General features: G+C 33.8%; 1 protein-coding gene, 1 long non-coding RNA gene and 1 pseudogene across 2 annotated transcripts; 2 read left to right on the top strand and 1 right to left on the bottom strand.

Moving 5' to 3' along the window:
* The first annotated feature begins 295 nt into the window (after positions 1 to 295).
* Positions 296 to 2,137, top strand: LOC147548126 (uncharacterized; annotated as a pseudogene).
* Positions 2,138 to 3,110: 973 nt separating this feature from the next.
* On the bottom strand, positions 3,111 to 4,741 carry LOC147548125 (uncharacterized). The gene is made up of 2 exons (XR_015238163.1): positions 4,069 to 4,741; positions 3,111 to 3,744 (listed from the first exon to the last, which is right to left on the bottom strand). It is a non-coding gene; the product is annotated as an uncharacterized LOC147548125 (long non-coding RNA).
* Positions 4,742 to 12,078: 7,337 nt separating this feature from the next.
* Positions 12,079 to 13,604, top strand: LOC147548124 (LOB domain-containing protein 41-like). The gene is made up of 2 exons (XM_086671575.1): positions 12,079 to 12,606; positions 12,700 to 13,604. The coding sequence occupies exons 1-2, from the start codon at positions 12,417 to 12,419 to the stop codon at positions 13,404 to 13,406; spliced, it is 897 nt and encodes a 298-aa protein (XP_086527701.1). The 5' UTR covers positions 12,079 to 12,416; the 3' UTR covers positions 13,407 to 13,604.
* Positions 13,605 to 15,581: the final 1,977 nt, after the last annotated feature.

Raw genomic sequence — 15,581 nt, 5'->3', positions numbered from 1 at the left:
TCGCACTATGTGTGGGAATCAATTTCGTCGTTTTCAATCTTCGTGGTTCAAAAAATATCCTTGGTTAGAGTACTCACCTTCAAAGAATGCAGTGTTTTGTTTTCATTGCTTCCTTTTTGAAACAGATCCACCCAAGCGCCCTACATTCACTATTGAAGGATTCAAAAGTTGGAAGAGAGTCAATAGCCAAAAATGTTCGTTTTTAACTCATGTTGGAGATCATAATTCTCAACATATGTGTGCTGTAAAATCTTGTGAATATTTAATGAGACCTTCTCGACACATCAACACAGTTATGAATGCACAATCTAAAGAAGAAGTGCAAAAGAACAGGTTGAGGCTCAAGACAACAATAAGTTGTGTTCGATGGCTTGCAAATCAAGCATGTGCTTTTAGAGGTCATGATGAATCCACACAATCATTGAATCGTGGTAATTTTATTCAACTAGTCAAGTATTCTGCATCAATTAACAAAGATATTGCAGAAGTTATCTTAGAGAATGCTCCAGGAAATGCAAAGTATACATCCCCTGCTATTCAAAAGGAGGTTCTTCATATTCTTGCCAGCAAAGTGAGGGATAAGATTCGTGAGGAAATTGGTAATGGAAAATATTGCATCATTATTGATGAAGCACAAGATGAATCTAATAGAGAACAAATGGCTATTGTCTTAAGATTTGTTGATGTTGTAGGATATATTCGAGAACGTTTATTTTATGTTCAGGGTGTTGAGGATACCACTGCAGTGACTTTAAAGAAAGAAATCTTTGATATTTTATTTCGTTACAACCTTCAAGTAGAGAATATGCATGGTCAAGGTTACGATGGAACTAGCAATATGCAAGGTGCCTGGGATGGATTGCGAGCATTATTTTTGAAAGATTGCTCGTCTGCATACTATGTGCATTGATTTGCACACAGACTACAACTAACATTAGTTGCAGTTTCCAAAGAAGTTGAAGTTATTTGGAAATTTTATTCTATGTTGAACTCAATTGTCAATCTTGTCTGTGCTTCTCTGAAACGTCATGGTGAATTGCAATCTGCTCAAGTAGCTGAAATAGCTAAGAAGTTAGACCTAGGTGAGCTTGAGACTGGTAGAGGGGCTAATCAAATTGGTACCTTACAACGAGCTGGACCTACTCGTTGGAGTTCCCATTGTCGTTCTGTTAATAGTTTGATAGATATGTTTGATGCAACTTGTATAGTCATGGAAAGCATCAAGACTAATGGAAGCGGTAGTATGCGCGGAGAAGCTAAATGTGTATATGGTAAAATGAGATCGTTTAAGTTTGTCTTTGTTCTGCATTTGGTAAGTAGCATTATGGCAATCACTGAAATACTTTGTCAGGTCCTCCAACAAAAATCTCAGGATATTTTCAATGCTATGAATCTTGTAAGAACTACAAAAAATCTCCTCCAAGAATTGAGACAAGATGGTTGGGATACTTTTATGAAGAACGTAGAATTATTTTGCAAATATCATAATATTGAGTGCCCGATTTTACTGCTCGTTATGTGGTGGGTACAAGTCGATCTTGTCAGCAACATGATGTTATTACAATAGAGCACCACTACCGAGTTGACATTTTCAATGATGCAATAGATAAGCAATTTATGGAGTTAACTAACAGATTTTCTGAGCAAACAATGGAGCTCCTCTGTCTTAGTTCAGCTTTGGATCCTAGTGTTGATTTTCGATTACTAAATATTGATGATATCTATACTCTTGCAGAAAAATTTTACCCACATGATTTCACCAAGCATGAACTATATATGTTGAAAAGTCAGTTACAACATTATAAGCTTGATATTCCTAATCATGCAGATTTTCAGAGTATATCAACCATTTCTGAATTATGTAGGCGATTGGTGGAAACAAGAAAGTCTGAAGTTTATTACTTGATTTATAGGTTGATACACCTTGTATTGACACTTCCTGTTTCTACGGCAACTACAGAAAGAGCATTTTCTGCAATGAGTATAATAAAATCATCACTCCGCAACAAAATGGAAAATGAGTTTCTCAGAGACTGTATGATTGTCCACATTGAAAGAGAACTTGGGGAACACATTGATGAGGAGTCGATAATAGACGATTTATCTCTTGAAAAACCGGAGGGTACAACTTGAATAGTTTCTTATACTATTTTTGGGTATATATTGATGTCGTAGTGTCGTCGACTATTTTGGATAGTTTTGCTCTTTTTAGGTGTACATATCTATCATACGTGGATAGATATATGGTAGTTATTTTGTCGATATACGTATATCTATTATATAAAACAGGTTGAAGAGTGCTGACTGGGACAAATAAAAAGATAAATCTAACCGTCTGTCTCAGATCAACACAAATCACCATGATAAATCATGCTCTAATGACCTTTAGATCCAACATGTCTATGATTAAAAGAAAACGTCCCAAACTAAATTTATTCTAATTAATTTTTGTCATTATAGAATTTAGGGGTAATTTCTAGAAAGGTCAAAATAATATTGAAAATGAGTAGAAAAGCACAAAACATTTGAGAATTATTATTCAGGTCAAAAAGTGTGCAAATACTAAAGTACCCCTTTTTGTCATTTTGTGTAACTAAATTCTTTTATTTTTATTTAAACTTTAAATTGATATAACTTTTGTTTGAGATGTCGGATTTCTATAAAAATTATATATTTAGAAATGATTTTTCATTAGCTTTCTAACAAGATCCACTTTCAATACTTTTTTTCGAAAAAAAAAAATTAGAAAAAAATGACATTTTTTTCCTTTAAGTTTTTCTGCAAACGTGTTTGCAACAATCTGTTGTGCAAACGTGTTTGCAACAATCTGTTGTGCAAACGTGTTTGCAACAATCTGTTGTGCAAACGTGTTTGCAACAATCTGTTGTGCAAACGTGTTTGCAACAATCTGTTATCTGAACTGCAAACATGTGTTTGCATAATGTGAACTGCAAACTGTGTTTGCATAATGTAAACTGCAAACTGTGTTTGCAAAATATAGATGGCAAACATGATTTGCAAGCTTTGCAGAATATAGTCTTGAGTTGCATATCTTGCAAACTCGATCTGCAAATTGAGAATATACATTAAGAGTACGTGTCTACGAAATCTTGAGTTTGGAATTGATTTCATCATTCATCTGCCAAGTTTCATATTCAAGTCAAAAGTAGGATTTTATGAATGAACTTCAACATTAAAGAAACTACAAAGAACATAAACTGTTAAGCTTTTAAGAATGTCAATTTTGGTAACAACTCAGTCTAATCTATTCTTCCATTGCATATCCTCCAACTACCACTTGCTCCTTCAACACTTTCACCTTCGTCGTTAAAACCTCTGCAAATAAAAAGTCGCAAGCCCAATTAAACAATCTCAAGGTCTCAGTAACAAGTCCCCTTCTCGCTCCACATCAATAAATATTTGGTGACATATAGTGAATCTTCTCAGCAATTCTTATCACAAGCAATGGGTACTTCAGTAGCCCTTGTATCTGCCCCGAGAATAACGCCATCCTGAAAAAAGTTCAGATAATATGAGAATGAATCAGTAAATCTCGAAGGGCTCTGCTCATGTTGAGTTTCCTAACATCAGACACATGGTTAATGAAATAACCGTAAAAACCGACTACCAATAGATATTAAGTATTTCTGAAATCTTATTAGGATGAGTTTCATTTGGAAACAGTAAGAAAAGTGAAATATAAATGAATAACATCACATTCAATTATGATAAAATAGTAGATTTCTCTCTCAAATGGTCAGATTTTATACCAACAACAACTATTCAGAAAGAAAGAATTCTTAAAGGAATCAAACCCTAGGTCACCAATCAATCCAACTCCAATTGGTATGAACAGGAACCATTCAATCACATTTTGGCATACAAAATCAAATTACTACAACTTAAAAACACAACGACAATTGACAAGAATTAAGTACTCCTAAATTAGCAAAGACACCTGGAAGAAATTGACATCAAATTCTTCAAATCCAATAAACAACTAAATAAAAGTAGTCCTTACTTAATCAAACCAACAAGAGAAATTCTAGGGTTTTCAATTGAATCAACTATTCAATCTATATGGATAATGAGAGAAACGTACATTGATGTAAATAAATCATAGTATTCACCAAACCTTGAGAGACGCCTTATTATGAAGAAAAACGGAAACTTCCGTAACAAATCGAAGAGATAGAGACGAATAGAAAGAATCAACTACTAGTACTAGTATTATAATAACAATAATGGAGAGAAAATCTAGAGAGATAAAGAGTTAGAGAGAGAGGTTTCAACTCTAGAATTCATGGGTTGTCTAATGTGTTGTTTAGAGAGAGAATCATGGATTCATTTTCTTTAGCAACTCTAAAACAAAAGCAGAAATCACAGAAGAAGAAGAAGATTCGTTGAAGCATGGGAGGAGAAGACTCGTCGAAGCATCGGAGATGAAGATCCGTCGAAGCATCGGAGAAGAAGATGGTTTGTCGACGATGAAGAAGAGGAATAAAGAAAAAACCCTAAAATTTCTGATTTTGTTGTGAGAAAGTGAGTTTTACATAAGGCTATTTTGGGAACAGAAAAATTAGAAAATGACCTTATTGATAATTATTCATATTATTTTAAACTTTATATATTATTACCCATAATATTTTGACAACTTCTAGTGAATAGGAAAAGTTACTTGCTTTTTTAGTAATTATGTATAATATTTTGACCCAATCAACCATTTTCCCTAGAATTAATACCCCTTCTCTATGTTACCATAAACCGAATTCATGCAACAGTTACAAATCAAATGGATTCTATACGCTTGGTTTCAAGACCTTTGGGTCTAACATGTCTATAATAAAATTTATTCTAAGTAATTGTTGTCATTGTAGAATTAATACACAATCTATACAATAAATCGAATTCATGCAACAGTTACAAAACAAATTGATTATATGCGTTGGTTTCAATGAATTTTCATTTATAGTCATAAAAATATTTGTTTCGTTTCATTTTGTATTTATCTTTTCTGTAGGTCAGTGGCAACGAAATTGTTCTTATTATGTTTTGTGATTTTGATTTTGATTTTGAGAGTGTATGTTTTTTATTAAAGGAAAATAAGTTTTTTGATCTTCTCGAAAGTGTATGAAAACGGTAAGGCGCCGTTCTGAATTCAATTATCTTTTGTTTATCAAGTGTGGATTAAAATTATTGTGAATGATGTTCGATCATATTAAAAAAATTGTAATTTTATCTCTCTAGAAATCAACCTAATTGATTATAGAATTGTTCTTTTATTTGCTAATATCCTCTTAATGTTGTTGTGCAGGGAGAAACAATTGTTCAATCTTGATGGCTGGATATTTTAATAATTTTGAGGGAGTTTAATAATGTGGTCACTTTGACTGATCTTATGATAAAGTGGTTCATTTCATTATTGTCATATTTGTTTCTCCATGAATTCGATAACGAATTTTCGTTTTAGTTATAGAATTGTAGTTTACAAATATATTTCAAGATTTGCATTCACAAATATTTAGTTTGGTTAGTTTGTATCAAAGACCAAATTCATGCAACAGTTGTAAAGCAAATGGATTCTATACGCTTGGTTTCAAAGACCTTTGCCCCCCCCCCCCCCCCCCCCCGCAATATTAAACACCTTAGTATTTAATATATTCTAAGTATTATTAACACCTACAGTCAAATTCATGCAACAATTACAAAACAAATGGATTTTATACGTTGGTTTCAATAGATTTTCATTTATAGTCATAAAAATATCTGTTTTGTTTCATTTTGTATTTCTCTTTTTCGTAGGTCAGTGGCAATGAAATTGTTCTTATTATATTTTTTGATTTTGGTGTTGAGAGTATATGTTTTTTGATTAAAGGAAAATAAGTGTTTTGATATCCTCGAAAGTGTATGAAAACGGTAAGGCATCGTTCTGATTTCAATTATCTTTTTCATTTTCATGATCTTTTGTTTATCAAGTGTGGATTGAAATTATTGTGAATGATTTTCGATCATATTAAAAAAAAATGTAATTTTATCTCTCTAGAAATCAACCTAATCGATTATAGAATTGTTCTTTTATTTGCTTAATAACCTCTTAATTATGTTGTGCAGGGAGAAGCAATTGATCAATCTTGATGGTTTGATAGTTATGTATCCTTAAGGGAACAAGCCTTCACCTGGCTTCAATGTAATGGATTTGAATAGTAAGTTTATTTTAATAATTTTGAGGGGGTTTAATAATGTGGTTAGTTTGAGTGATGTAATGATAAAATGGTTCACTTCATTATTGTTATAGTTGTTTCTCCATGAATTTGATAAGGAATTTTTGTTGTAGTTATAGAATTGTAGTTTACAAATATTTTTCAAGATTTGCACTCAACAAATATTTAGTTTGGTTGGTTTGTGTCAAAGAAAAGATCTAATAAGTACAATAACAACAGATTTATTCAGGTTACTAATCCGTTTATCCAAAGTTATTTAATTTGTTGTTGGTAAGCCCAGGTTTCATTTTTGTTGCATTTTTCAGATTGAGCTGATTCAAGTTTTTCATTTTTGTTTAATTTGTCCAGGTATGCTTGATATTCAAGTTGGTCCAATTATTTTTGTTTTTGTAGAATCCATGGTGACTCTAAGTTTGCTTTTAGATCTTTACTTTCTCAAACATTTGGTTTGATTTATTTTTGGCAAGAGGGGATCACATAATTTTGCTAACAAAAGATCTGTTTTTCCAGACAGAAGGTCATTCATTTTGATAATAGGTGGTCACTGACTTTATAACGTATATAATGCTTAGAGGAAACGTCCGTGTCGAAGGCACGAGTTATACCTAGTATATATATATAATATAATAATTATAATGTTATATAGATCATATTTTTTATTGGAATTTGATTCAGTTAATTATAATCTCGAAAACTTAAATTTTGTAGGGTTATATGTACTTTAGTTTTCAGCCCGTCCCTCAATCATTTCGTGACTCCGCCTCTACTTATAACCAATAGATGCTATGTTTGTTAAAAAAAAAATGTACCTCACTACCTCCAAGTTGTAGGGAACAACTAAGCTGTCTACTCTTTCAACAATAAAAAATGCACTGTGCTCTTTGAAATCAAACCCACTTCACTTGTTTCAAGATTATCAGAAAATCTTTAGTTGGGTCCTTCTTCTTTCCTTGAAAATAAATTGATCCTCTCCAACTCCTTTTTATCATAAATAAGTACCCTCCTTTTTAGTACTACTTTCGAACTTTTTTTTTTGTTGAAAGATAAAGCAAGATAATTTACACACTTTACCAATCAAAACATACTACTACCACTAGCACCTTCTTATTTTGTAAATAAAGCAGAGATATAGTTCTTCAACTATAGTCAAGATATAATCTATAGTAAACAGTGGACAACCGGACTTAAAACTATTAGGGATAGAAAAAAAACATTAGGATAAGTTAGAGAGCTTATATGAGAGAGGGAAGTTAATGTCCAATGAGTATGTCACTATGTTAGTAGTAACAAATTGTTCGGTAAATTATTTTTGCGGATAACAAGCATATATAAGTAATCACTAACTAGCATGATAACTAAAAATAAATTTAGTTATAAATTAAAAATTATTAAACATAAAATATAAGAACAATCTCTTTGGATCCTATTAAAGACTTGGTGACGAGATCATTGACAAGAAAAAGTAAAAGGAAAATACTGATATTATAATAGGAGAATAAGAACATGAATTATGAATAAAACTCATATTTATAGTATAAGAAAAAGTCAATGGATTAAAATGTAAAATAAACAAAGTTAAAAGGATTAAAATATAAATTTCCGCCATCAGCTAAATTCTCGTCGACTATGACTCAAACCCCAAATATAAAAATTGGGAAAGGAATTCCAAATTCCAATGCACCGAATAGTTGGATGAATTTCAGTTTCTCCAATGTGTAGTATAAAATATTTAAAAGATTCCATTTGTAGAGAGAGAATAAGAAAAAGACAAAAGAGTAGAGAGAGAAAGAGTGTATAACAGGACAGCAGAACTAGTAGGTGAAAGAGGGTAGAGTCCATAAAAGGGATAAGTACCAAGAGAGGGAGGCAGTGACGGAAAGGGAGGATTTAAAAACCGCTGGCTAGTCTCGTCAGGCGCCCACAGTCATTGGAATAAAACTAGGAAACCTGTTAGTGGTTTTTGAAAAAGTGGTTTTTGGTAAGAGGAATTCCAGAAAACCGGGAGTGGGATTTGTGAGGTAGTTTCCAAGTTTATGTGGCGATCCGCCCGCAGTCTAAGGTCTGAACGTGATTGACACGCGCTTCTCTCCCAACATTCATGGTTTTGGATTCTCTTGCATGTCTTTCCACTTTCTCTTTTTTTGGTTTCTACTACAATTTTCATTCCTCACATATCGTCTTCAATTATCTCAATTACCATTTTATCCTTCCATTATTTTTGGGTTAATTGTACAATCTATTACTCCATATTAAAACATTTCAGTCGGTTATCCAAGGGATAAATCTGACCGTCCATTTTATTTTAAAGATTTAGTTAGGAACACACCCGATGGATGATATCTATTATATTAAAACAACTCGGTCGATTATCCAAGGGATAAGTCTACCCGTCTATTTTATTTTAGAAATTTAGTTGGGAACACATCCGACGGATGATATAAAATCTTTTTATGCAAATAAGACTAAAAAAAGAAGTATCTTCCTACAATAACTACTATCCACGTATTTCTCTCTACCCACGTATTTCTCAATCTTCATTATTTGTATTTTTGTTATTTTTGTTATTTAAATTTTTTTTGTTTGGGTTTACATTAGTTGTCATCTATGTCTTTAGAGAAATTTATTTTTGTTTTTCTTTTTGAATTATGAAAAATTTATTTTTGTTGTCATCTACTTTTCTGGGAAGTGAATAGTAGTCTTTTGATTTAACACAACAGCGTTAACCAAGAGGGATCTACCCCGCCCGTAGGGAGGGGTGGGAACCTAGTGCTAAAATTAAAACGACATGTTTTAGGAAAACATAATCGTTTTCGGGTACAAAATTTTAAAGATAGTTGTGATTTTTGTCAAATTTTTCGAGACAACGAGATTTATTTTTTTCTCATCTCCTGCCATCGATTTCTTGTCACCAACATTTTTCTCTCTTTTCTTCTCTTCTCTCTTTCTTCTTCGTCAAATTTTTCGAACAAACAAGATTTATTCTTTCCCATATCTTGCCATCTATTTCTAGTCACCAACATGTTTCTATTTTCTTTCTTCTTCCTCTCCTTCTTCTCCCACAACCACTTATCTTTCTACTCTTCCTCCTCCTTCTCCCTCACACTCTTTATCGATTCAGACAAAGGAGGATCCCTTCTGCCAGAACTCTGATTTGGTTTGAGAGGTTTCGCCAAATCAATAAATGACTTAGTCTTCGCCAAGCTAACAAGGGGTTTTGAGATAATCCCCTTACTAATAAGCATTGTTTCGGAGGAAAACCTCCCAAACTAGAGTAGGGTTCCAGAGAAAGGGGATTCCTCCTTCATCGGAACTGATAGGGAGAGGGAGGTAGAAAGAGGGCAAGAGGGGGGGAGGTAGAGAGAGGGCAAGAAGGAGGAAGGAGAGAAACATATTTGTGGTGGGAGGTGGTAGATGGTCGTTGGAAAAAGATTTGACAAAAAAAGGTCGTCGACGGTGAATGTTAGTGACCATTTCCGAAGTAAAGAAAGAACAATGATGGTGGAGTTGGGAAACAAAAGGGTAACAAAAAAGGTCAAACAAAGTTTTACTCAAATTTTTGTACCCCATATAATTTTCTTGTATCCCAAAACGTAAGGTGCAAAAATTAAATCTTTTTTCGCCAAATATAATTTGGTCTAATGACAAAAACTGCCACTAGAATATCATATGGTCATTTGAGTCAAATTAATATCTCTTGGCGGGAGACTAAAATAATTTGACATAATGGCCAAAAGAGGCACAAATCTTGTCCACCCATGTGGGTGAACAATTTTTTAAACTGAATGATATACCCTTCCCTAAATAAATGAGTAAATTAAGGTTTCTCATTTTTATTTATGTTCGACCAAACACACAAGCCATCTATTTTTCGTTCTCCCTAAATTCGCCATTGTTGTTTTAGAGTGAGAAAATCGTTTTCTCTTCACAAAACAAAAGTTACTTATTCTTCTTTTTCTTCTTCATCAACTTCTCTTACGAAAAAAGATTAAAGAAAATCTCTCTTCTTCTTCGTCAACTTCTCGAATGAATATTTGATTTAGGTTTTGAGCGATTTAGGCTTTGCTTTAGATTAAAACGACTATCTTTCTCTTTGGCTGTCTGTTTGTCTCTCTCCTTCTCTCTCTTATTTTTTGATAATCAACTCCTTCTTCGTCTCTTCTTTTCTATTTGACTTTTGATAGTTTAGTTTGTTGGTTTGATCTTTGTGCTGGTTTCTAAAAGTAAATCTATTTTTGTTTCAATAATTTGATATTGTATCTTTTTTGTAAGTTTCATAGATGTAAAAAAAAAAAAAAAAACTGGTTTTCATGGTCTAATTTATGTATTGATTCTTTAAGGTATATCTACGATATTATTTCTAATCTCATTTCCGATATGTTCCTGATGTTATTTCTGTTCTCATGTTTTATTTTATTTTTGTGGAAAGGTTCTCATTTTTTTATGACTATATTGTTGCATCTGATATTTTGTGATCTATGTTGTAGACCTTGTTTCTGGTAAGTTTTGTGATCTCGTTTGATGTTTGTAATTGTTTGATCTTCATCATTATAGTTTATTCTATTTAGCTTATGATTAAAAAAGATGATCAAAATGATTGATATAAACACCTGTCTATTTTATACAAACTCTACAAACGATTGTTTATTTTCTACAAATTATTGTTTGTTTTTTTTTTTTAAATTGTTGTCTGTTTTAGAAGATAAGATCTGTTCAAAGTTATGATGATGCTTTTCAAATTTATTTTGAATTTTGATGAATCTTTAATATTTTTATATCTATTTTGATCTAAAATTGATGATATTTCTTAATCTTTAGTACTCCATTTTTTATATCTATTTGGACCAGCGAGAGTAACAGGTCAACTGGAAAGAATGAAAACTGAAAACAAAATAAAAACAATAAACAAATAGCAATTTGTTTAAGACAAACAAAAATTTCACTTAAGACAAATAACTATTTATTCAAGGCAAACATCATTTCGTTCGACAAAGCATAGCTAAGGCTTTGATTGGATCCTAATCGCATAAGTCTCAAATGGGTAATTATAAAATTTATGGGTTTAGTGGACATGTAAGTGTGTTTGTTTCACTAAATCACTTTTTAGGTTTCCAGTAAACCTCAATTTCTTGAGATGACTTGTTTTCTCAAATGATTTTTCTTCTTAACGTATATTTTGCTTTTCTCCAATTTTTCTTTTTGTTATCTTTCATTTTCTATCTTCCGTGCTCTATGATTGTGTCTTCCCCATTGGCTAGAAAAACATAATTTTGGAAAGAACATTTTTTACGATTCTCGGGTGGTCTGACAGTATGCAGTTTGAAAAAATAGACAAAATGTTGAAGAAACAGACTAATTTAAAGAGATGCAGTTTTAAAACACAAAATTTTCCTAGACATTGAGAACAGGCGATGCTACTGCATGAATGAGATTAGGTCGAAACTTACCAAATATTGGAGTCTGTTTAAGGTTCTATAGTGTGATTTTTTTTCAAATAAACCGTTAGAGTCATTACATTTATATGAAATTGATACAACATGAATTGAATGAGCACTATAACCGTCAATTAAGACGTATTGGACCCTAAAAGGACCATATAAACACCTTTAAAGCCATACTAAGGGTCAAAGTATCCTCATTTTAATTTTTGTCTTTATTATGTGGGATAAACTTTGATGATAAACTGATTACATCGAAATTCGATTTTAGGATGTCATCAATTTAAAGAGGAAATGTGGAGGACTATAGTTGTATTTGGTTCCTTTAAATGTTACTTTCTCATAAATGAGTTGGTGAAGATTTAACCACTGGACCCGCCCACTGTTACTTTCTCATAAATAAGCTAAAATCTTACGAGATCGGGGAGATTTGATGGTATATATCCTAATAAATGGAGTAGACATATATAAGTGTAATAAAATCAACATTAATAAGAGGGGTAAATCTGGAATAAAAAAGATGAAACCTGAGGACATTTCTTAAGATATTACAACTTTCCCAAACAATAAATCCCCGGTTTCTCTCTACCGCTTTTTGGGAAACCGCTGCGCCTACTCTCAAAAACCACGGCCTCTCTTTCACATTTAAATACCTCCCTTTCTTCTCCCTCCTCAAACTCGTTCCCTTCTCTCTCTCTCTCTCTCTAAAAAAACAAAAAAACCCCATCTTCTTTTTCTTCTTTTTCTTTCTCTCTCTAAGATGAGGATGAGTTGTAATGGATGTAGAGTTCTTCGAAAAGGTTGTAGTGAAAATTGTAGCATTAGACCTTGTCTTCAATGGATCAAAACCCCTGAATCTCAAGCCAATGCCACCGTCTTTCTTGCTAAGTTCTATGGCCGTGCTGGTCTTATGAATCTTATCAATTCTGGACCTGAACATCTTCGTCCTGGTAATTAATTTTACTTTCTCTCTCTAAAAACTCTATAAACCCCCAAATATTTTATTTTCTCTCTCTAAAATGATTTTCCGTTTTCTGTTTCAGCAATTTTTAGGTCACTTTTGTATGAGGCATGTGGAAGGATTTTGAATCCGATTTACGGGTCAGTCGGGTTACTTTGGTCGGGAAGTTGGCAACTTTGTCAATCAGCTGTTGAAGCCGTTTTAAAAGGCGCGCCGATCATGCAAATCCCTTCTGAAGCCGCTGTTAGTCCTACTCTTCCATTCAAAGCTTATGATATTCGTCATGTCACTAAAGACGAAAGCTCGGCGGCTTCTCAAGAGCTTCACAAAGTTAAGACTCGTACCCGATTCAAGAGAACAGGAGGTCCTTCGGCTTCTATGAAGCTCAAGCCAAAATCTGACTCAGCTACTACTGAGTTGATCTCTGAGCCAACTGTTGAAGACTCAGCTGTTCAGCTATGTAACATGCGTTGGAATCGGACGACTTATACTACTGATGAGTTGAATCGAACGAGTCACGAGTCATCGGCTAGCCAACAGTCTGAGCCGAATGGAGAAACTGAAAGTATGTTTTCTGTTGAAACTGTAGAGGCTTCAATGGTTAGCCGAGCCGAGCCAGAACTTGTCTCAGAATCTAATGAGACAGGAATTGAGTTGGAACTAACTCTTGGCTTCGAACCAAGCCGCCAGTCTTGTGGAGGCGGCGCAGGGAAAATGAGTAAGAAAGAGATGAACGGTTCAGATGGTGATAAATGCAAAATGGAGTTGGGACTTGATTATCCAATATGAATCAATCTGCACCGTTAGATTACTAGAGATGAAGCAGTTTTGTCGGCTCAGATTAATCTAGGTCTTTTAGTTCGCTATCTAATAAGTCCTGTTTGGACACTGTTGTTTTGTTAGTGTTTTTTTTTGTTGGTTGGGTGTATAAAAAGGTTTACAATGATAATATACATATATGATCATAGAGATACTCATTTTCATCAACATAGTAGTAGACTAGTAGATAATTAATTAACTTCAAAAGTTTTCCTAATGTGCATGGACGTCTCCAAAATCGCTATTGGCCTCCCTTGAAAGAATGACTATGGTCAATCTGCCACATGAATTCTATAGGTGTCTTTCTCCGACTGACCAGCCTGGGACCAAACCGGAAATGTTAAGTGGACAAAATTCTTGACAAGATGAGTCACACAACGGTCCGGATCAAACATTCTTGACACAATGAGTCACACGGGCAAAAGAACGATCCACATTAAAGTTAAATTTTGAAAAAATTTTGTCTTTTAGTGAAAGTGACTCATCATGTCAAGGATCTTGTCAAAAATTTTGTCATTTTAGCACTCATGAGGGCACCCAAATGTGACCGCACATTTGGGGTTGGGAGTCCCCATATCGGGCTCCCAGTTTGGACCTCCATGGGGCTAACCAACCCACATTGGAGTTGCGCTTAGACCTATAAGCAAATTCAGATGTTTAAGCTCTAACACTATGTTGTTCTTGTAAGATCTTTATAAAGAGAAAATAGGGAGAAATAAAAAGAAACGATGAAGCACCAAGGGGGTGGGGTGTGCTCGGTCGCTGCAAGAGCAATTTTGAGTCCCTATAAAGACACCTGTAAGCGGAGACCCCAACCCAATCTGACTCCCCAAGAGCAATTTTGGGGTCCGTATAGGGACGCCTAGGATGCCCCAATCCAACAGGAATTTTGGCGCTCGAACTCCTCAAGAGCAATTTTGAGTCCCTACGGACGCCTATAGGTGGAGAGCCCAATAACAGTTTTAGGTGTGCCTATAGACACAGTCCAATTTGTGTCCTCCTGGAGATATGTACTTTTTGAATGGATCACTAGTTGCTAGTAACCGAAAAATGAAACGAATGGAGAAGTAACACGGATAGTATACGTGGCGTCCATGCAAAAGTGGGACCTACTATTGCTTTTGGCTTACCGAGATTTCAGGGGAAAAGTGAGTGAGCCCACGTGGGATGATTATGATCCTAGTCAGCTGACAAATTCACGTGAGTGCGGGACGCCTTGGCTTGAGCCGTAATCACGATTATCAAGAAACCAATGAGGGATTTCAAAGTTATGGACTAGTTAGAGCATCTCGGACTTCGCAAATAAAAAAAAAATGTCAGTGACATAAAGACTTAGTTCGATAGTGACATAAGCAAGCATATTTATTTTCTAATCGTTAAGTCGATTTTTGCTTCCTAATCTTCATCTTCATCTTCACCTCAATTCGACTCCACGACTTTCGACCACCATAACTTCCAGCCACAATAACTACAACAAATTATTTTCTCTTTCTCCTTTCTCTTTTTCCTTTCTTCTTTCTTTACACTTTTCCAATCACTCTCATTTTCATCATCTCTCAAACAAGTATGAAATTTTAGTACATAAAACAAAAAGAAAACAAGAGGAATTTTCATTTAAGCTCTTCAATTTTCGAAAGAGCTAATGTTCTTAATATATGGCTATGATTATGGTGGGTTCACATAGTATCATTCATGCAACAATTATAACCCCATTTATACAAAAACTCACTTTGAATACTTGAAAACCCTCAGGAATCTCAGAAACTCAATACATTGGAAAGAAACTCAATTCATTTGTCACAAATTCTTTTTCGTTGTCATCCAATTGGGCACTTGATTAGCCGGCTACTTGATTGGAAATGCGTTTTTGCTTGAAGGTAGTGATTGTGACAGAGAATTTTAAAGAATTTAGTGCTAATAATATTAGGAATACCTTTAGCCTTTAGGGTTTTGTTGTAGATGGGATACTTTTAGGTATTTTTGATAAATCTGAATATGAGACTTTATATTTGTTTAAGAGATGAGGAAAATATATATGTAATTGAACTAAGTGTAAAGGAAGCAGAAGAAGGTATGTACCAGGAAGTTGTGTTGGTGAAGGTGATAGAGAAAATCAAGATTAAGGGATAATGTTTGATCAAATTA

Source organism: Eschscholzia californica, unplaced genomic scaffold (assembly GCF_041429995.1).
Source record: "Eschscholzia californica isolate CP2 unplaced genomic scaffold, dmEscCali1.0.p SCAF_3, whole genome shotgun sequence".
In the NCBI taxonomy this organism is placed as follows: Eukaryota; Viridiplantae; Streptophyta; class Magnoliopsida; order Ranunculales; family Papaveraceae; genus Eschscholzia; species Eschscholzia californica.
Note: the sequence above shows the minus strand (reverse complement) of the source record. Positions and strands in the feature narration are given on the sequence as shown.